The 21,612-nt window shown below is 37.0% G+C and overlaps 1 protein-coding gene across 5 annotated transcripts in view; it reads right to left on the reverse strand.

Moving 5' to 3' along the window:
• The window catches only part of MON2 (MON2 homolog, regulator of endosome-to-Golgi trafficking), a 204,650-nt gene extending 183,283 nt beyond the window's left edge, over positions 1 to 21,367 (reverse strand). For all 5 annotated transcript variants that reach the window (XM_082422679.1, XM_082422677.1, XM_082422678.1 and 2 more), the window contains exons 1-2: positions 20,852 to 21,367; positions 6,249 to 6,312 (exon numbers count right to left, since the gene is read on the reverse strand). In XM_082422679.1, coding sequence (XP_082278805.1) covers positions 6,249 to 6,312; positions 20,852 to 20,962 — 175 coding nt within the window. In that variant the 5' untranslated portion in view covers positions 20,963 to 21,367. The remainder of the gene's footprint in view (positions 1 to 6,248; positions 6,313 to 20,851) is intronic.
• Between the last annotated feature and the right edge of the window lie 245 nt (positions 21,368 to 21,612).

A 21,612-nucleotide genomic window follows, 5' to 3' on the forward strand; every position in this document is an offset into this window, starting at 1 on the left:
TTTTGCACAACAACTAGGGTGACATTTCAAATAGCAATGAAACTTACACAATACCAACAATGCACGTTAACTCAACTGATGTGATAGTATGAACAAGTTCACACATGCACTGAAAAAGACAACTACAACACTACCTGGCCCACAGTGATTCTAAGATGCCATTAATTGTAAAGTGCACACCAATTTGGGGAATATTAACACGTGAAAAAACTGTGTATCTTAGAATGAATAAAATAAGGTGAGTTACACTGAAATATTGTATACATGTCAGTCACAGTTATCCAGATCTATCAAGCTGAGTTAAGCTAATAATAAAAGTAATTTTTAACTCTATTTTAATGTAAGTCAAAGGTACCCTTCCTACTTTTTTTTCTCCCAGTTTATATGAGAATATAATGGTCAAAGGAAATTTCTGTTATCCAGAATAGATGATCAAGAACAACCAAAAAATAAAACCTATTGATCTACTGTATTTTTTGAAACATAATGTGAAAAACGGAAACATATCTACCATATCTAGATCACAATGAAGTAATACAAAGATCATTTTTTAAAAGTTTCTAATTATTTTTCTCTTCTGTTAAATGTCATAATGGTCCTAAGAAGCAGAAATTAATTCTACTCTTCTAATTGAGCAATTGCTGCTTTCTCTTTATAAACAATAATTTTAATTACATGCATTTAAGGGTGGCTTTACATAAAAAGCTTCCCACGGGTTTAGAGTTTAGAAACCACATTGAGGAAAAGGCTGTGCAGCATTATAAAGACATCTTGCCTTAACCATTTTTTTAAAAATCATTCCATGGAAAAAAGAGGAAAAGGTCAACTCTTTTTAATCAAAACTTGGCGGGTGGGCGGGGGATGGGGAGAAAAGAAAAAGTTTATTTTCTACCTAAGTCCCTTAAGAAGCACAACTCCTTTAACAGAATAACACTGTGTGTTTGATAAATATATTTTATTTCCAAATTTTATAACTGTGAGATCAAATGATGCACTTTCACACACCTGAAAGAGGTCCAGCAGGTCCCCATATCCTAGGGGTTTCCTTGCTCTGAGCAGTTTCACTGCAAAATTGCAGTTTTTATCCTGGAAAAAAAGAATTAAACTAGGATACCCCACTATGAATCACACTAATAGGGGTTAATAAAAGTTTTATTATAAATTTTAACAGTCATTAAATAACAAATTATAATTCTTGTGAAAGAAAGAAAATGTGATGCAGACATGATTGTTACCCTCAAAACCCTTAAAATCTAGTTATGGGAAAGACTGATATTTCTAACATTAAAAAAATTTTAATGGTTCAAAATGTCTGAAAATATTTTAAATGATTCAATATGAGGACAAATAAAAGTATGAGCAGCTTCATCTTAAAAGTACATTACAGGAAAAGGAAGAATGATGTTGGTACAATTGGTTAGTAATTTTGCAAAAGAAAAAAAATCTAGGTCCTCATGTCACCCCATATATTATTAAGAAAAAAATCAAACCATAGAAAAACTAGAAGACAATGAAAATGATTATCAACTACGTGTAAGGAGAAGGACTGCCTAAATGGAGAGCAACAGATAAGAAAAATTAGTTAAATTATGTAAAAATTAAAAGCATCTAGATAAAAAATTAAAAGGTAAATGATGCAGAAAATATGATATAAACATGATGAGAAGTTAATATTTTTTCTATATAAATAGCTCAATTTGATAAAGAAAACACAAAAACTCCAAAAAAAGTAAAAATAAAATAATTTAATAATTCAGAGAAAAATGTTCAACATTAAAAAGAAATGTCAATTAAAATGAGAAGCCATTGCTTGTTCAATTACCAAAAAGATTTTTTAAAATAATAATCTGGCAAGGATGCTATAAAAATATACTCACATATTGTCAGTAAAGGCATAAACTTTTATCTTTTCAGAAAGTGGTATGATGACAAATTCTAAGAACATGTTCATGCCCTTTAATTTAATAATTTCTAGAAATGTACGTTAAAGAAATAATTCTAAATATTGAAACATGCCTAACATAAAGGAATTGTTAAATAAACTACAATCACTTGATGAAATATGGAACAGTTTAAAAAATTAGAAAAGATGGCATCAAAAAAAGTATATATGATATAATATTATAAAAGGCAGGATACAAATTAAAACTGTTTAACTTTTTTTTAAAAGGGGGGAAAACAATAAATAAGAACACATTATATGGCAGAGAAATCTCTCTGACCCATTACGTCAGTTTGTGAGCAAGGCATTAAGTACAGCCCCCTGTATCTTCTATCCCGGATTATAGGAATAGTCTACCAACAGACCTCTGTCTTACAGATGATACATTGAAATACAACTTTCACACTGCTGTCAGAGTAATGTACAGAGTTTAAAAATATTAATATGAATGTGTCGCCTTCCTGATTCAAACTCTTTCCATCAAGCTGCTCAGGAAGTTACACAATGGCAATAGTTGGATAGTGTATCCAAATAGACCGAACTGTTTTATACCTCATGTATTTAAGTAACTTCCCTTACTTATAGCTTCTACACCTTATTTGCCTGGCTAACTCCTTTTCAAGCATCAAGACTCAGCTTCAGATTCCCAGGTTGGGTTAGGAGCCTTCCCAATGTTCTTGTAACAAGCCTGTCTATACTTCCATCTTGGCATTTACCATACAGCCTCAGAATTCTCTGTTTAGGGTCTGTCTCCTTCATTACTCTATTAACTGGCTGACATGAACTAAATATGACAAAATTCATGTACTCAAATAATCATAACATGAAGAATTAAAGAAAGGTAGAAAAATATACTAGAGGCAGAACTCAGAGACTTACTTGCATTTTGGAGTGACTCACTTATTAGCCTACATTTAAGGAGGGCTTACTATTTATTTCCCATGTAATGTGCTAACTACTAGCAATGTAAGGGAGAATAAGACATTGATCCTGACCTCAGGAAGTATGTCACCTGGAAGGGAAAATTTCTGGCAAAGAACTCCAAAAAGTAAATGGAGGAGCAGGTAAGCTAAACAGAACGAATGGCACAAACATACTTTTCAAATATATTTCTTGTATTAACATATAGATTGCAGGTGAATAATATTACCCATCTTTTTATCTCCCCTAGTGATTCTTACATAATTATTTCTTTATTAAGAATATGTTATATGATATATTCTATAGATGTTTGCAAAATATCACAGGTATATGTACTGATAAAATATAATATACTGAAAAAAATCAACAGATAAATTACCTTTTAATGTCAGAAAAAAAATTCCAAAGTATATTTACTCACTGCTACTTAAATTAGAGACCTTTTAGTAATAAGACTATGTAGATATGAAAAGGATGAGGGAAACTGTGAGGAAAGAAGAACACAAATCACACATAACGATTATCTATGTAAAAATTCTCTATGCATACTGACAGTAGATGAAAGCAGTCATAGGTGGATGTAACTGTTATGGTTTTCAGTTAGGGGTTAAATATACAATTTTAAAATATCACAACTTCATTGAGTTCCTTGTTTCAAATATTTATTAAAATAGTAGATTCTCTGTTTATGTAATTTTTGTGTAACACAAGCCTTCTCAATTTCAAGTATATTTATTGTAAGCTGGGATAATAAAAAGTTTGTAATATATGGCAGTCAAATGTAAGATTAAGGCACCTGGCCTTCTAAATGAAAAACTTTATGTTGCTTGCTATCTCTCATTTGCAGTTTTAAAAAGGCAATGTTGAGATAATGATCTGTATATTTGCATCGATGCTGACATTACCTGGCATAGCATTCCCACTTATGTCAGCATTCATGACAGCAGTGAAAACAAAGAAAAATAAACATTAAAGGAGGATGCTTAAAAGAAGGGGAGATGTAAAGCAAAGACTTATTCTTCAATGTAAATAAACTTTCCTTGGAAAATAAATCTAAGAAAACTAAAGTTGGTTAAAATCTATGCTAAGTACTGCTTAATCAGATTAGTCGATCCTAATTAAGGGTTCTGATTTTTATAGCAACCTTTTATATTTTCTGAATATGCAGAGATATCTGAGAATTCAGTATCTCATTCCATTTGAGACTCCTCAATTTTTTGATATCTTTAACATCCATTACAGCACAGAAGTAGTAACCTATAGTCTTTAGAACTACAGAGAAGTAAACACTTCTCAGGAAATAAAAAAGTTAACTAAAAATTTTTCTCAGTGTTAACTATACCTTGAATTAAGTACTTTAGAAATGACATATTGACTAATTTAAACTCTTTCCTTTTTCTTAGGAGCCTTTGATTTTTCAAGATGACAATGGTCTAAAATCTACAAATTTTTACTTATCGATTGCTATAAATACTTGGTTAAAATACTAGAAAAAAGTTTAAATGCTAATATAGCTCCTCAAGTACATGGTTGGATGCTATGGATATTAAAGCATGAACTATTAACTGCATGTGCATAAAGATTTGTTCTAACTTGATTTACATAAAGCTAACTGAACTAAAATGAAATTAATAGCCAGCTTATATATTAAACTCATACTGAGACAAAATTTTTCTTACTTGTCCTTAATATGAATTAGACACTTTACTTGGTACAGAACTCTGTAACAGACAGTGATTCTCTGAAGAAATCAGTCTTTTTAAAAATTCTTCTATCAACTACAGACTTAACGAAAATTTCTATTATTGGAGATTAAGGACTTACCATGATATCAGCAATGACAGTAGCAAAAGTAAATATTTGTAATGATATTCTAATATGATCGGCCTGTGATGTCTCCAACTTAAAAATACCCAGGCCCATAATTTATCTTGAAACATTAATTTCCTCATGGTAGCTAATCAACCCAACATGCATCTCCCAAACCCACTTGCCCATCCTCCCAATCCAACCATACATACCTGTGCCTTTACCCACCACTTCACTATACCCCTTTTCTCAACATGCACACAGAGCATTATCCAATGCTGTGAATAATGTTATAAAACTCTTTGGTGTTTTGTCAGAATGTTCAAAATCAGAGAAGCTGTGAAAAACAGATGCAACTTAACAGGGCTAACCCTAAGCTGACAAGTGAAATCCACTCTCACCTGTCACCCCTAAACTGCCCCCAAAGTCTTCATTACATTTTGTAATTCTCTTTGAAATTCCACCATTTAGGGATTTACTGGTATTCTTCTTTTAAAAATGTAAAGAGACTTAAGAGAGTTAAAGAGATTCTTTACTATTTGGACTTTGTGTAAATTAACTTAATAGGACTGCTTTTCTCCTATAACTAGCTGAGACCAATAGCACTACTGGAATTGGAAATGCAGATTGAAGGATCAGCGAAGTAAGCAATGGTTAAATATAAACACTTGGGAGGAAGTAGCTAGTGTCAAAACCTCACGATACCGTGGCAGCACACTGCAGCAGGAAGAACATCGGCTCTGAACAGCCCAGGATTTGAATCTGATTCCACCACTTACCATGTGACCTTAGGCCAGTAACTTAAATCTCTTTGCATCTCAATTTGCTCTACTATTAAATATTTCCCCACAAGGTTGTCATATAAGAAAGAGTGGCCCAAATGCCTCACACGTAACAGATTCTCAAAAAATGCCAGTTTCCTTCTTTTCCATGTTCATTACTGAGGCAAGAAGAGAAAGGCACCAAGGAAAAGGAAGAAGCAGACTGAGTATCAAAAGGGTGCCAGAGAGAAACTCTTGAAAATTCCTCCCTGAAAAGCAGGGTCAATCAGAAGAATGTTAAGAAAACACTTTTCTCTGCCCCATTCCCATTTTTTCTTCATGACCATGTTGTCTTAGTCTCAGGACTCAAAACTCGTATAGTACTACTAAATTTTTAATGCTATATTATGACCTTCTTATATTGTATTAAAAATAAAATAGGTTTCGGAAGGTGGTCTGAGAACCAATCTTCCATTCAATTCAACAAATATTAATCGAATGTCTCTTATGGGTAAGATGTATCTTAGGTGATTGTTAAGAGGTGGAGGACAATACAACGATGAGTAAGCAAGATCCTTTCCTTCAAGGAGTTAGTAGTTTTAAGTTTTCTGATTTCAGAGAATCGTACAGCATTCATCTCTGGGAAACCCAATTAGTTGATAAATTAGGGACTTTCACATGTTCTTTATCATTATGGATAGCATGTTGGGGCATAAGAAAGAGATGCTATAAAAAAACTTATGGGTTTTAAGATTCTACTTTTACTATTAGTCAAATTTTCATTAATTGTTGAATTTTTAATGCAAAAAAATTACCTGCCAAAATTTCGGTGTTTCGTGCAGCTATTGTTTTAACTTTTATTATTCCTGATTCAGCAGCCTGCAAGAATAAAAATAATTAGAACATAAAACTTACTATCAACATGAATTATCTAGGGAAAAGAAATCATATATGATAAAATCTCAAGCACAGAGTCAGTCACTATTATTTTTTTATTTTCCAAACTTCAGATACTAAAGCCTAGTAGTGAAACACACATTAAATGGAATAAAATGTGATTAATTTGATGATTCACATGTAAACTCTGCACTACAGCATGCTGCCTTTCTATGCCTTAAAATGCACCTGGAATCCCCAGTCTCTCACATTTAAATCTTCAGAAAATAAAAAATAATAAACAAAAACAAAGCCTAATGAAAAAAATTAGGTTTCTCTTTCCCATTTCACACTTCTCTCTCAACCATAAAAAAAATTGCAAAACACTGCAAAATCAAGTAAAACTGCTTTGAATTGGAATAGAATGAATAACCAAGAACTCTGTCACTACTTTTAGACTGCGTTTTTTTAAACACCCATTCAGTTTTCATAAGGTGTCTCATCACTTCAACATAAGTATGTTGAGCTGGCAGTACTTGAAAGTCATATGGCATTTTACACTATGCCACAGAACTGTGGTGTTCAATATGGGAGCCATTTGGCTACATGTGGCTACTAAGCACTTTATATGTGGCTAGCCTGAATTGAGTTGTGTTCTAAGTATAAAATATACACTAGATTTTGAAGACCTAGTATGAAAAAAAGAATGTAAACTACCCCTTAAATATTTACATTGATTAAATGTCGAAATGATATATATACTGGGTTATATATATATACTGGTTTGAATATACTGGGTTAAATATATATTATTAAAATTAAATGTCTGTTTCTTTTTACTTTTTTAATGCAATTTAAAATTACATATATGGACTGCATATTCAGCCCACATTATACTTCTACTGGACACTGTTGACATAAAATATTGATATATAACATCCATTACAGAAACTCAGGACATTTTTACTATCAAGAAATATGCCTATTTTATACTTATACTGATCTCCATACCTCCAAAAATAATAAATACTCATATATGTTCAAGTTTTCCTATTAATTTGCTTGCTACTTGTTCATTGATTTTATCTCCTACTGTTTACTAAGGGACAAGTGGTAGCAGGCTCTAAAGGTTTAAAAATAATTATGGACGAACCCAGTGTCCTTTGGGTTATTAGGTTGAGAACCAGTGGATTAATGCATAAAACAAATAACACATTGTAGGCTATACAATGTATAGCAGACCTTTGTCATTTTGTTGGCTTCCAAGCACGTGAAGCCCTTGCCTGTGAGCGGAGAACTCAACTTCATGAGTTTTGATGCAAGACAGAGCCTATCTTCCACTATTCAAAATTTAAAATGCCAGATACTTGTTTTCCCACATACCCTGGCAGCCTCTGATTATCCAAATAGGCACACCCGCCAGGAATTTTGAATACGGAGGCCAGTGGCACAGAAAAGCAGAGACAAGATGGAATTCTGTCTAACAGCCACAGTGGAGCCAGCATCTAGTTTCCAAGGGCAGTGACGGCAGCAGAACCAGTGGTGGCATGGGGCGGCCAGCACAACCAGCAGTGCAATCTAAGGCACCCAGTCACCGTTCAGCAGAGACAACAGTCATGGTCTCACTGGCAATGAGTTTTGCTGTGATTCTTAGCTGTTCAGCCTCCCTTCGTTCCTGTAATTTCTAAGGCTCGCTCCATCCAGCCTTCTACCAATTCTGTGAGCCCCTCAATGTTTTATCAGTAAACTTAATTTCTGCTTAAATCAGCCCGAGTCAGCTTTCATTGCTCACAGCTAAGAAGCCTAATGGATACACCACAACTTACTCCTACAACTTTAAGAGATGGAAATGTCCCACATTAAGTGAACACAGCTACTAGCAGGAAAATACAGTCAAAATAAATTACTCCAGGGAAAAATTATTGATTTTCTGATTATCTGGGGGCAGTGCATATTAGAAACACCAGGAGCTTTAAAAAAAAAAAAAAAAAAAAAGCCTGATGCCCAGGTTGCAACTCATTTCAATTAAATGAGAATGACTGCCAGTGGGAGTCAAGCACTGGTATTTTTTAAAATCTTCAGGTGATTCCAATATGCAGCAAAATTTAAGAGGCTACTGTAATAACATAAGCAAAAGATGATGGTGGATAGGCCTGAGGTGACAGTGACTGAGATGGTAAGGAGTGGTCAGATTCTGGATACACTATGAAGATATACAAACCATAACAAATTTACTACTATAAAAATTCAGTAACACCGAAATTATTATGTATACTTTGTTATACTCATACACCATCTCAAACTCTCTTAGGTAATTTTCTTACTGAGCCAACTGAAATTAATCTGTGGTCACTGAGCTTTCTTCCATCATCATTTTCAAATGTTCAAACTCTCCCCCTCCTTACTATGGCCCTATGTACCCTGCATATGCTCAATTCAGTATTTCATTCTATTTCAGTATCAACAGAGACTGATCAAACTAAACCATCATAAATCCCAATGTAATCTGTCCTAACTTCCTGAATTCTAGTCAGTTTCCAAAATCAGTCGGGTAGCATAGTGGATGCTAGATGCAGGTAAAGGATTTCAAATTTGCCAGACACTATTTTGATTTCCTCAGATAAATAAGAACTGACCCATGTATGAATCATAAATAAGTTATAACAAATATATATTTAACAAATATTTTTATATGTACACACGATAAGGAAAATAATGGGTGCTTTTTCCTTAAGTAGTTCCAAAGTAACAAGTGTTTTAAAAGATATATAACCAGTATTTTCATTCAAAGACTCAAGAAATCACCAAAAGGACTGTTACCTCAGATATAATTAGAACTATCTCACAGCTCCTAATTTTTTACATCCAACTTTCTATTGTCAAACTCTGAAACTGTACCATCTTATTCGCATAGGTACCCTGTGTTGCTGGAAAGTTTCACTATCAATGTTTATTGACAACACTTGTATATCACAGTCCCCCCTAGTCACTGCAGTGCTACTTCATACCTCAGGCTAGCTTACATCTTTCAGTGTCCTGTATAAATGCAAGTATTCAGCCCAGATTTCCTTCTATTTATCAGAGACTGTCTGTGTTAAGAAGAGTCTTTAACTTCTTGCTTTAAAAGTAACCCCTACTCTGATTAGATACTTATATATCCATAGGGGAACTACTCAATTTTTTTTAATATATATTTTATTTATTTTATTTTTGGCTGCATTGGGTCTTCGTTCCTGCGCACAGGCTTTTCTCTGGTTGTGGAGAGCAAGGGTTACTCTTTGTTGCGGTGCACAGGCTTCTCATTGCAGTGGCTTCTCTTGTTGCAGAGCATGGGCTCTAGGCATGCAGGTTTCAGTAGCTGTGGCACACGGGCTCAGTAGGTGTGGCTCGCGGGCTCTAGAGCACAAGCTCAGTAGTTGTGGTGCACGGGCTTAGTTGCTCCGTGGCATGTGGGATCTTCCCAGACCAGGGCTCGAACCCGTGTCCCCTGCATTGGCAGGCGGATTCTTAACCACTGCGCCACCAGGGAAGCCCCTCAATTGTAAATATAGTTATTTTTTTCCTGAACTGGCCCTTATGGAAAAAAAAAAAAAGTGCCAGTTCTGTAGACTTGAATAAGGATGATATAAGTTATGGTGGGTAACCTAAAATCTCTATTCCTGAGGGCAATCTATGAGTTGGGAAACAAAACCAGAAGTATTAAATACACTGCAGCATTTAATATTTGTTAATCTTAAAATTAATGTCTCTCAAGAAATATTTTTTTTCTCTTTCTCAAAATTCTTTGCTTACCCAAACAGACACACCCACCAGGGACTCTGAATATGGAAGCTAGCAGTACAGAAAAGCAGAGACAGGAGAGAATGCTGACTCCTCTTTCAAGAGCGCACAGAATATCCTTGGCCTCACTTCTCAATAAACTCTTCCTGGGCAATCTCAATCCTATGGTTTCTATTACTTTCTAAAGGCTGAAGAATCCTAAATTATATTCCTGTCCCTTAACTGTCTCCTAAACTATAGGATTTATTAACCTATATATTTTAAAGGCAACTTAAATTCCAAATATTCAAAACGGATGCTATTATCTCTCACACACACACCCCCAACTTCCACCTCAGCCCCAGAAAAACCTGTTTCTTCTTCCTATCATCTTTATTTTTCCGAACAGCGGCAGCACCCATCCAGTCACTGACCAGACACCTGGGGCTTCTCCCTCATCCCACAAATATAATCAGCCACAAAGGCTATGTAGCGAACATCTCTTATACTCTTTTTTCTTCTCAAATGGCACTTCTACACCTTAGTTCAAACTTCTCATTATCAGCCTAAACTAAGAGATTTCTCTACTTCAAATCTTGTGCTCCACCCATCCACTGTCTCAACTCTTCAATGGTCCCCCAGAACCCACCTCTACTAGTGTTTCTCAAAACTGAGTAGTGTAAGGACATCTTTTAAAAGTAAAAAAAAAAAAAATCTCATGGACCTATCCAGTCACTGACAAATTTAAGTATTTATAAATAAAATTAGGAATAAACTCCTTATTTTTATAGCTCTTAAATTATAAAGCCAACACATTCACAATAAAGTGAACACTAAGTTAATGTGACAAATAAAGCTTTGCTGAAATTAAACCACTGCTAACAACATGAAGATAGTGCAGGTTTTTCTGATTTTGGCACTCCTGTAGTACCATGAGCAGTGACAGAAATAATTTTTTCCACCACCTTCTTTCTATGGCAAGTATCAAAAAGCCCTTCCATCTTTGTGGATTGTCTATGGTTTGTACCTATGGTTAATCCCACTCCTCCTACGACGTGTCTGTTTCTCTACTCTAGCTGTAAGCCCCATGAGGATAAGAAATATATTTCATTCATCTCCCCATATTACTAATGCCTATCACAGTGCCTAGCATACAGGGGCTATGTAATAAACATTTCTAAATAAACAAATGAAAAGTTCTAAACAGAGGGAGGGACTTTACTGCCCACTCACTGAAAAATAAAAATACGGAGGAAATTTGATCCAGAGATTCACAACGTCATCAGGACTGCAGTTTCACTTCTCTACCATTCTCTTGGTTCTGTCCTGTTCCCTGGGTAGGTTCATCCTCAGGCTGCTCCCAACCTTGGCAATAAAATTAGTTCCAGCCATTCTACACCTCACAACTTCATATGACACTATCCAGAAAGAGAGAAAAGGTCTCTTCCAGTAGCTCTTGAGGAAGAGAGAGGAAGCTTTCCCTTTCCAGGATCACTCACTGGCATTATGTGACTTGGGCAGAAATAGAGGTGGGGATGGGGAGGGTTAAATTAGATTAAACTAATCAAGGTATCCTGGAGCAAGGAATGAGATTAATTCACCTAAATTCAAAGGGTTGAAAATGAAGGAAGAGTGCAGCCTACCACTGAAAGAAGCAAGAGGGAATGAATGCTAGGAAGGGAATTAGCAAATGTCCACTACTAGAACCACATACAAATTTACAGTAATAATAATACTGCTTCTCTTCACCAAAGCTTGTATGCTGTATTTTAAAAAACAAAACAAAAGCCATATTTATTTTTTATAACATCTATGAGAGTAGAGCCTCAAAATTAGAAGAAATTTACCAAAGCTCCAAATTAATTATTCACAGGATGTAGCATGAAACAAGAGCTAAAGAAGAAATGTGAAATTCAAGTTAATGGCAAGTTAAAGAGAATAATGTACTCAAAAGATACTAGGGAGGTATGAAGCTGCCTGTAGACTTATGATTTCAGATGTCAGGTAAAATCAAAAGACCTAAAGTCAAGTCCTCACTCAGAAATACCTAATAGATCTAGAACACTCCCTAGAGGACAATATGCTCATTAAACAAGTACTACATTGAAACCAGTAAGATTTTCTTCTGTAACATGTAATTAGTCTAAAATCCCAAAGCTCTGAAAAATATATACCTATATGGCATCCTATTCAAAACCTCTGGACTAAAAAATAAAAACAAAACAAAACAAACAAAGAAAAACCTCTGGCTTCTAGGAAACAAATTTCCTTTAAGATACATATCAAATGAAAGACTGAAGTGCAGATTACATGTGGATAGCTAAAAATATATATGTGGTATACCTACATAAATGCTATCCCTTTTTTTTCCTTCTTTAAAAATTTAATCTGCAACAAGTATCTAATTAGCACCTCTCAGATACACAAATGTTTGAACTATGATGGACAGAAGGATAAACAAAGACGCAAAACTGACCCTTAAGGAGCAACTTAGAAAAGAAAACACCACAGCAGAAGGTAAAAACGCAAGAGTTATAAGGGTGTTTGCTTCGGCAGCACGTGTACTAAAATTGGAACGATACAGAGAAGACTAGCGTGGCCCCTGCGCAAGGGTGACGCGCAAATTCGTGAAGCGTTCCATATTTTTAAAGATGTTAAAAAAAAAAGTTATAAGGAAATAACTTATAAAGTAAGCTTAAATGAAAGTTAAGAAAGCAGAAGAAAACATATTAGCTTGAAAAGTCTGGGCTGGAGCTGCAACTGTTCTTGCCCCAGCAATCAGCTAGTACATGGCACACAGCTGGTGTTCAAAAATTATCTCAGGAACAAATGAATGAATATATGAATGAGTGAATGAGGGAAGAAATGAGAACACTATCTGTAAAGTTGGTTCATTCATGCAACAAATAAATAAGCAACATGGGTTAAATTAAAGGTAGAATTTTAACTTCAAAAAAATGGAAGGAGGTGATTCCAGGACAGCAAAAGGAACCTCAAAAGCCACAGCATGGAAGAGGGAAGGAGCATTTGAAGAATGGGCATATTTGGCATATGAAGAGAATATGGGCATATTTGGAGAATGAATAGCAGGCAATAGAGTTTGGCTGAATTATAAACACATTTGAGGAAAAACTGAGGGTGATGAAAGAAGGTTGGGAAGATCAAGAAGGTCTTAAATGCTATGCTGAGGAGTTCCATAAGTACAGAGTAGCCACTGAGAGTTTCTGACCTGTTCAGGTACATTAATCTGGTGGTAACATGGTCTTTTGTGACATTAATGCACATCAAAGCTCAGTCATAAGATTGAAACCTGGAGCTAGAATAACAGCTAAGAAAATAGAAAAGAGGTGAGATATGTTAGAAATTACAGAGCTGGAAGGAACATCTGACAATGAATACAATGTAAAGAGAGTTGAGGGACAGAAGACAGCCACATATAACTAAGGTAAGCAACAGTGATAAATACCATTAACAGAACAAGTGAAATGTGGGGACAAGACAAGTTTTAAGAAAAGTAAGTTCAATTACCAGAAGTTCTATCTGAAGTATGTGAAAGATACTCTGGTAGATATGTTTAACAGAGAGCTGGGAACACAGGTCTAAGCTCAGTAAAGAGAGCAGAGTTAATGAAGTAGACTTAGAAGTCATCAGCACTGTAGTAAGGCCAGAGCGATGGGAGTAGATGAGAGTGCAAAGGAGATGAGCACAGAGAAAGAAGAGGTCTCAAGACAGAACTTGGGATACACCTATATGTAAAGAAAAAGAGAAGGAATACTGAGCCAGGGAGGAGAAATAGAAAAGTAGAGTGTTGCAAAAGTCAAAATGAGAATGACAAATAGCAACAAATAGCCATGCTGCAATAGAGTCAATGGGTGCAACATTCCTAACCCAGTGGAAAGACAGTATTTTACTCAACTCTTGAGTTAACTTCAAGAAGATAAAGGCAGTTTCTCATTGACTTTTGTATTCCCTGCCATGGTTTACACTTAAGAAACTAACTTCTATTAAATGATAAGAGTAATAGCAAAACCCTCTATTTTCTACATGGTTAAAAATAAGCTACACTTCTATAAAAGAAAAAAGGAGGAAAATATTTCCATTTTTGGAGACTGTCTTCCTTTTTGGTTTATTAGCCTGAAACAATGTTTTATTTCTTCTGTGTCACCAAAGCACAATGCTAAGAAGATAATAGCATTCTTTTTTGACTAAACTATGTTTTCATTGACCTTTAATCTCTATTCATTTTCATGAAAGTAAAAATACAATGGTCAAAATCTTAGTAAAAAATAAGCTATGTCTGCTTTACACTTTAACAATAAATTTCAGTGGCTATGGTACTAACTTTCATAAATATATAAAACATGTTATAGACTAATCAAAAGCTTTTTAAAAAGCTCTCATTGTAAAATGCTCTTAGACTACTGCAATAAGCTTGTAAAATTTTCCTAGACGTCCTGGTGAAAATGTTACTGCTTAAACCGCATAGCACAGGGAGATCAGCTCTGTGCTTTGTGACCACCTAGAGGGGTGGGATAGGGAGGGCGGGAGGGAGGGAGATGCAAGAGGGAAGAGACATGGGAACATATGTATATGTATAACTGATTCACTTTGTTATAAAGCAGAAACTAACACACCATTGTAAAGCAATTATACTCCAATAAAGGTGTTAAAAAAAAGTTACTGCTTATATTATTCTCGAAGTTAACATCTAAAATATTTATCAGAAGAAAATGAATTTAATAGACCCTAGGAATCTAATGTACCTTTTCTGGAATAAAGTCAACAGCAGCATAAAAAAAAGAGCAGAGTCAAAATCTAAGATCACTAGCATGTCTACATAACTATGTAAAATTGCACTATACAGGAAAGTAAGTCTTGACCAAAATAATTTATAACTCCTTACCACATTTGTCATATTGTTCTGACTAGTGTTGACACGTTTTTTGAATAAATTGTGAAAACTAGTTTATTTCAGTGTATAAAACATGGATTTATTCTTTATGCTAATGAGGGAAAGAACACAACTGGCTGTATCATGAGCAAATTTCTCTGACCAACGTCAACAGGAAGAAAACTATAGTACGTTATAGGATACTAAACAAAAACAGCTCCCAATTAAGCATGTATAAATGATCCAGCTCTCATTCTTCACTGTCATAAGGTCCTGAAAATGAGATCTTCACCCTAGCGGAAGAGCTAGCTGACTTGGGCCTCAGTCGCCAAATAGCTGGTTGAAGGGAAAATCCTGTCATGGTAAGTAGAGGGCATCTCTCTCACCAAGGGTCCCCACTCAGCCAGCTAATGCATAAAAACACCAGACACTGAGGAACTCTACCACAGGAACCTTTGCTTTTATAGGCAAAAATCCCTGCCAACCAAAACTTAAATGTATAAGAAGAAACAAAGTACATAGCCTGGGAAGACTACTTGTACTTTATTATATACACCCTTACTGATTCCACTTCATTTAAAAAGAGAGAGAAAAAAACCATCCTCAATCCTAATTCTAACCACCTCAAGTCAAACGACCTTCATTCCCTTTCCTCTTCTATCACCCACTCCCTGGACTTCATCATCCTCTAGTGCAGCGCCACCTGGCAATCTGAAATCCAATATCTCCACTTTTGTCCCTTTTGTCCTTATCCTTCTAGCTCTCTCACTCCCCAAGACCACTGCTCTTGGATTAAAGTGTTCCAATTCAATTAAATTGCTGCTACTCCCTTAACCTTTCCATCTTCCAATCAATCAAAGTTGTCCTGGATTGCCTTCTTTGGGAATCCAACCTAGATCTCATGATCCATCATCATTTCAACCACTTTTCCTGCGAAGACTCTTAAGTGTTCCAAGTCAATTTCTCCTTCACTTCTACAAAGTGATCCACTGCTCCCCTCAAACTTCCTACCTATCACTATTTTCACCACAAACTACTCCTAGCAACAAGCTTGTTTCCTATCTTAACAAGAAAACAGAGGCCATAGGTCAAACTGTCCACAACTTCCTATCCCTCCATTATGCCCCTCGTTCAAATTTATTACATTCAAACCATTTATTTCTTTTAACCTTCTTCTGTCAGAAGATAATGTGTCCCTTCTCAGATTGAAAGCCAGTTCATACACTTAAGCCCTTGAAACTCCAGCTTTCTCAGGGACCTTGCTCTAGCCAAGTATTCCCTTTCTCTCCCATATCCCTAACCTTAGTCACCCCAGCTGCCTCTTTCCCTTTAATGCTGTTATTTCCCAAAGTTCCTCCTGATATTCTCGTTCTATACACTCTTCCTGGACCATTTTATCTACTCCTATGGTTTCTACTAACATGTATAACCGATACTCCTAAATCTAAAATTCTAGACTTCCCTCTTAAGTGCCAAACCATCATTTTCAAACACCTACTGATCATTTCCACTTGGATGTCACACATAAATCTTAAACTTAATATTCATGACTACTCATTTTCTCCAAAAACATTTTCTCCTCTTAGTGATTTACCCAGTTTCCCAAGCCAGAAACCTGGGAGGCATCACAGATTTCGTTTTCTCTGTTATAAAAAGGTCACTGTGCCCTGGTAATTTTACCTGCTAAATCTCTCTAATCCATACTCTCTCTTTCACCCATGTCTACCACAATGCAAGCAACTTTCTGTCTACCCCTACTGCTACCTCAATGCAGACAATCATCTCTATAAAATTTGCTCTCTATGCCTCAATCTCAATCCTCTCTAATTCTTCCCTTCAGTACTGTTACTGTAATGTTACTGAATATAAATTTGATATTACTCCCTCTCTTAAAAAGCCTTAATGGCTTCCAATCACCTTCAGCATGAAATTTCTTTTACGTGGAATACAAACATGTGCTATTTCCTCTGCCTAGAATGACCCCCTTCTTCTGTTGGCTGGCTTCTACTCATCCTATAAAGACTCAGCTCAGGAATTACAAACTCGCTCTGACCACACTTCTAGGCTCAATTAGATCCCCCTCATCTGTTTCCACAGAGTAGTGCCTGCCAATAGAAATGACCAAAAAGGTTTTATTCGTTAAATACATAAAACCTCAGAGTTTACTGCCTCTGAAGGCCACTGAATGAATATCAATTACACAAAAGTGATTTTACAAAGTTTTAAAGTAATTTTTAAGACAATGAAAAAAAATTTTCATACAAATATTCCAGAACAAATTAGCTAGTACGCCTATGCTAAAAAAAAAAAAAAAAAAGGCTTCCCTGGTGGCGCAGTGGTTGAGAATCCGCCTGCCAATTCAGGGAACATGGGTTCGAGCCGTGGTCCGGGAAGATCCCACATGCCACGGAGCAACTAAGCCCATGCGCCACAACTACTGAGCCTGCGTGCCACAACTACTGAAGCCCACGCGCCTAGACCACATGCTCCGCAATAAGAGAAGCCACCACAATGAAGCCCGTGCACCACAGTGAGGAGTAGCCCCCGCTAGCGGTAACTGGAGAAAGCCTGCACGCAGCAACAAAGACCCAACGCAGCCAAAAATAAATAAATAAAATAAATAAATTTATTAAAGAAAGAAAGAGAGCGAGAGAGAAAGAAAGAAAGAAAGAAAGAAAGAAAGAAAAGTTATACTGCTGAAGCATGAAAATTCATATTTAAGGAAAATAAGGAGAAAAAAGAGGAAGGACTGTATTGCTGTTATTATTTAATTACTATTTTTATTATAAAATGACAAAATGATATTATAGCCACTATAAAAACAACTTAATATGCAAACTGTTTTGTAAATGAAAACAACTAAGATGGAGAAAACTGTAGAAAATCCAAAGATAAGTAATAAATATCAGTAAGTAAGGCGTTACCCTTTATCAACACTCTTTTCTTCTGTTTTTGTAACAGATTTGAAATCTTAAAAAATCCAGCTTATTATTAAGAAAAATATTAGAGCCAAGCTCTATGGCCAAAAAGGTAGAAATTATTAATACTTAAAGACTAAACATAGAATGTCTCACTTCATTCTACCTTGTTTATAAAGTAATGGAGAGGGACTTCCCTGGTGGCACAGTGGTTAAGAATCCGCCTGCCAATGCAGGGGACACGGGTTCAAGCCCTGGTCCGAGAAGATCCCACACGTCGCTGAGCAACTAAGCCCGTGCACCACAACTACTGAGCCCGCGCTCTAGAGGCCATGAGCCACAAGTACTGAAGTTCGCGCGCCTAGAGCCTGTGCTCCGCAACAAGAGAAGCCACCATTTGCCCCAACTAGAGAACGCCTTCACACAGCAAAGAAGATCCAAAGCAGCCAAAAAAAAAAAAAAGTAATGCGGAAGGAGACAACCGTTCCAAAGCACATGTGCAGTTAGCACTGTATTGTATTAAGTTCTTGAGTAGGCTTCTAAGTAGTTCAAAATGACTATTTTTCAGATAATGTTTGTGAAGATACTGGGAGGATGTTAACCAGCAAATCAGTATACAGATGGAAAAGCTTCTTATACTTAGAAAGGTTTTGCCTTAGAGTCTACCAAGCACACTTCTCCCCTGACACCCACCCTCCTAAAAAATAACTACTACTAAAAACTTACCAGTTCTTTTAAGAACAAAAGTCAAAATACAGCACTGCTATCAAATTACCAGGGAAAATTTAATTCAGCTAAAATATTTCTTGAAAGTCAAGCCTCCCTCCTAAAAAGCCATCACTATTAGGCTAATTACTTCATTCTTTTTTTTTTTTTAATTTATTTATTATTTATTTTGGGCTGCATTGGGTCTTTATTGCTGCATGCGTCTTTCTCTATTTGCGTCAAGTGGGGGCTACTCTTCGTTGTGCAGCTCGGGCTCTAGCTGCATGGGCTTCAGTACTTGTGGCTCGCGGGCTCTAGAGTGCAGGCTCAGTAGTTGTGGCACACGGGCTTAGTTGCTCCGTGGCATGTGGGATCTTCCCAGACCAGGGCTCGAACCCGTGTTCCCTGCATTGGCAGGCGGGTTCCCAACCACTGCGCCACCAGGGAAGCCCATTTACTTCATTTTTGTTTTACACTTGTGACACAGTCAATGTTTTTTTTTTCAATTCCTAAAGGACTGCCCTAAGCATATTAAAAGTGCCACTGGTTAAGAAGTCAAAGTTCTTATATCCAACAAATTCTTGTGGAGCCTGTACTATACACAAAATTATGTATCAGAGATAATCACACCAAAAGTTACTTTTGCCATAACCTAAAAGACTAGGTGCAATTACTAAATACCTCTTTAGCTAAGGTTCAAGTAAAAAAAGCTAATGAGCTTTATTGAAAGTTCCTAGATTAGAAAGGGATTGAGTTTTAGAACTTTGTAAATTAGCTGTTTGGAGCTCTGAATGCATTTTCCAATAGAAACAATGTAATAAACGGCAATTAAATCCGCAAGCCAGCCCACAAAAGCCTATGATACAGAGGAATCACAATTTTTATATGGATTATAAGAACTGGGGATAGCCGGTTCTATAAATTATTGTTAAAATTACAAAACAGGATTTGAAATTTTCTAATTTCCTTACAATTAGAACAGCCTATTTCTTTAAAATTATTTAAAATGGCCAAATTCTTTAAAATACTTTTTATAACTTTGAACAGATCATATAGAAAAAATAATGAAAATCGATATCAAAACAAACTACTGACTGTCTGAAATAAAACTTATAATAGTCATATTTCCAAAAGTGGCACATCTGGTTTCCATCATTGGGTAGGTAATATTTTCTTACTTTATTAAAAAAATTACTAGATGGAGTCTGTTGAAGAATGATGAGACCAAAGCACTTACAGAAAAGTTAAGGTTCCTTAGAAGTCTAAAATTCAAACTTTACTGGGTAAGTTCTAATTATGAAATTGCAGGTACTCCAAACTACATTAAATAGGAAGAAATATAAAATAATTGCTTTTACAAAAATGTCACTGAAATATCTTATTTCAGAAACGTGAAAAGAAATTGAGTAGCATCTTTAAAAAGTTTAAGAGAAATAAAATGGCATCTTAAGATAAAAAGCCAACAGAGTAAATGTTAATAATTTCAATTCAGGAACTATTTGGAGAATTTAATTTGTATTTATTATTAACTTGAGCCTGTTTAATAATATGCTTTTTCCCTCTTAAGACTTTCTCACCATAATGTAATAAACCCACTATTTAACCGTATTTTACATCTGAAAGAAAACTGAAGCTCAAAGAGGTTAAGTAAGATGTCTTTCTGTTTTGCTAGCACTTAAATTCAGGTGTATTCTATTTGAGTCTAAGCCCAAACTTCTCAGTACAGTATTGCTCATAACAAGGCTTAAATGGTTCCTGTGGCTCTTCACTGTTTGTCCTAAGTCAGGTGTCTCTAGATAATTGAATACTTCATGAGATTGATAAGAGTTAAGCTGCATGACCCATGACAAGAAGGAAAGCTACTTTCAATTGAGCGATATATACTATAAGGGCAAAGGGGCACAGACTGTACAACAACTATGATTATTAGTTTTTAGAAGCAACAAACATAAGTTTCTGACCAATTTCGTGTTTGAAACCGGCCAGAAAAAGGGAGGGTACCATACACCTAGCTGAATTCGCTGAATCGGCTCACGCCGCGAACTTCGTTCCTAAATCTGGTGGACAGGACGGTAGAGAAAATGAAAGCGCCTCACACTCGCCAAAGCAAACTATAAAACCGCTTGTGAAAAACCCACCGGCTCGTACATCTGGAAAGGTGGAGGGCCAAAGGGGAATCAGACAGGGCTGGAGGATGCAAGTGAAGGACGGGGTCTAACAGGACCGGCTATGCTCACCGTGCCTTCTCCCGAAGTCGCCCGAAGCTTACCTCCTTGACAGGTGGGAATTTCTTCTTGCATTCCAGGGACAGGGCCCGCAAGTCGCTCTGCATATTCTCCAGCAGCTTCTTAACCGCCTCGGGGCTGTTGGTGCCAGACATGATCCACCAAGCTCCGTGTCAATTTCTGAGCGGCGAAAACGAACTCCAGCACTTGTCAGCTCCGTGGGCGACAGGCAGCTCCTTCCAGGCGCCTCCGGCCCTTGGGCTGTCCGCCTCTAGGGCTCCGCGGGGGCTCGGCCCGGCCTGGGCAGCGAGCCCGAGCGCCCCCGACAGCCTCCTCGCAACTCCCCCGGCTCTTATCCGAGGGGCCCCCGCAGTCGCCCCGCCCCGCTAGCCTCCGCCGGCTCTGGCAGAGGAGCCCACAAGGTGGGCAAGTCCCTCCCGCTGACGCAGGCCGGGCCACACCGGTTGTCACCAGCCAAGCTGGTGAGAAGCTTCAGCGCTGTCTCCCCAGACCTCCCAGACTCCCCGACGCCATTAGCCGAGTCGCCCACAATTCCGAGCGCGGCCGGGACACGTCAGCTGCACTTCCGGGCACCGCGGCCACCGCCTCCGCCGCGGCCAACCCGGGCGGCGAGCCTCAGGCAGGGCGCGGCCAGGGGCGTGGTCACGCTCCGGGCAGGCCCGGATCAGGCCCGGGGAGCTGCACGGGGCCCCAGCTCCCGGCCTCCGAGCCGGCTTAAGGCGCAGTTTGCCTCGAGATTTGCTTCCTTTTAGGTGACAGGTGTCTGAATAGAGCCCCTGGTACT

The sequence above is a fragment of the Balaenoptera physalus genome, assembly GCF_965194825.1.
Source record: "Balaenoptera physalus genome assembly, chromosome: 13".
Classification (NCBI taxonomy): domain Eukaryota; kingdom Metazoa; phylum Chordata; class Mammalia; order Artiodactyla; family Balaenopteridae; genus Balaenoptera; species Balaenoptera physalus.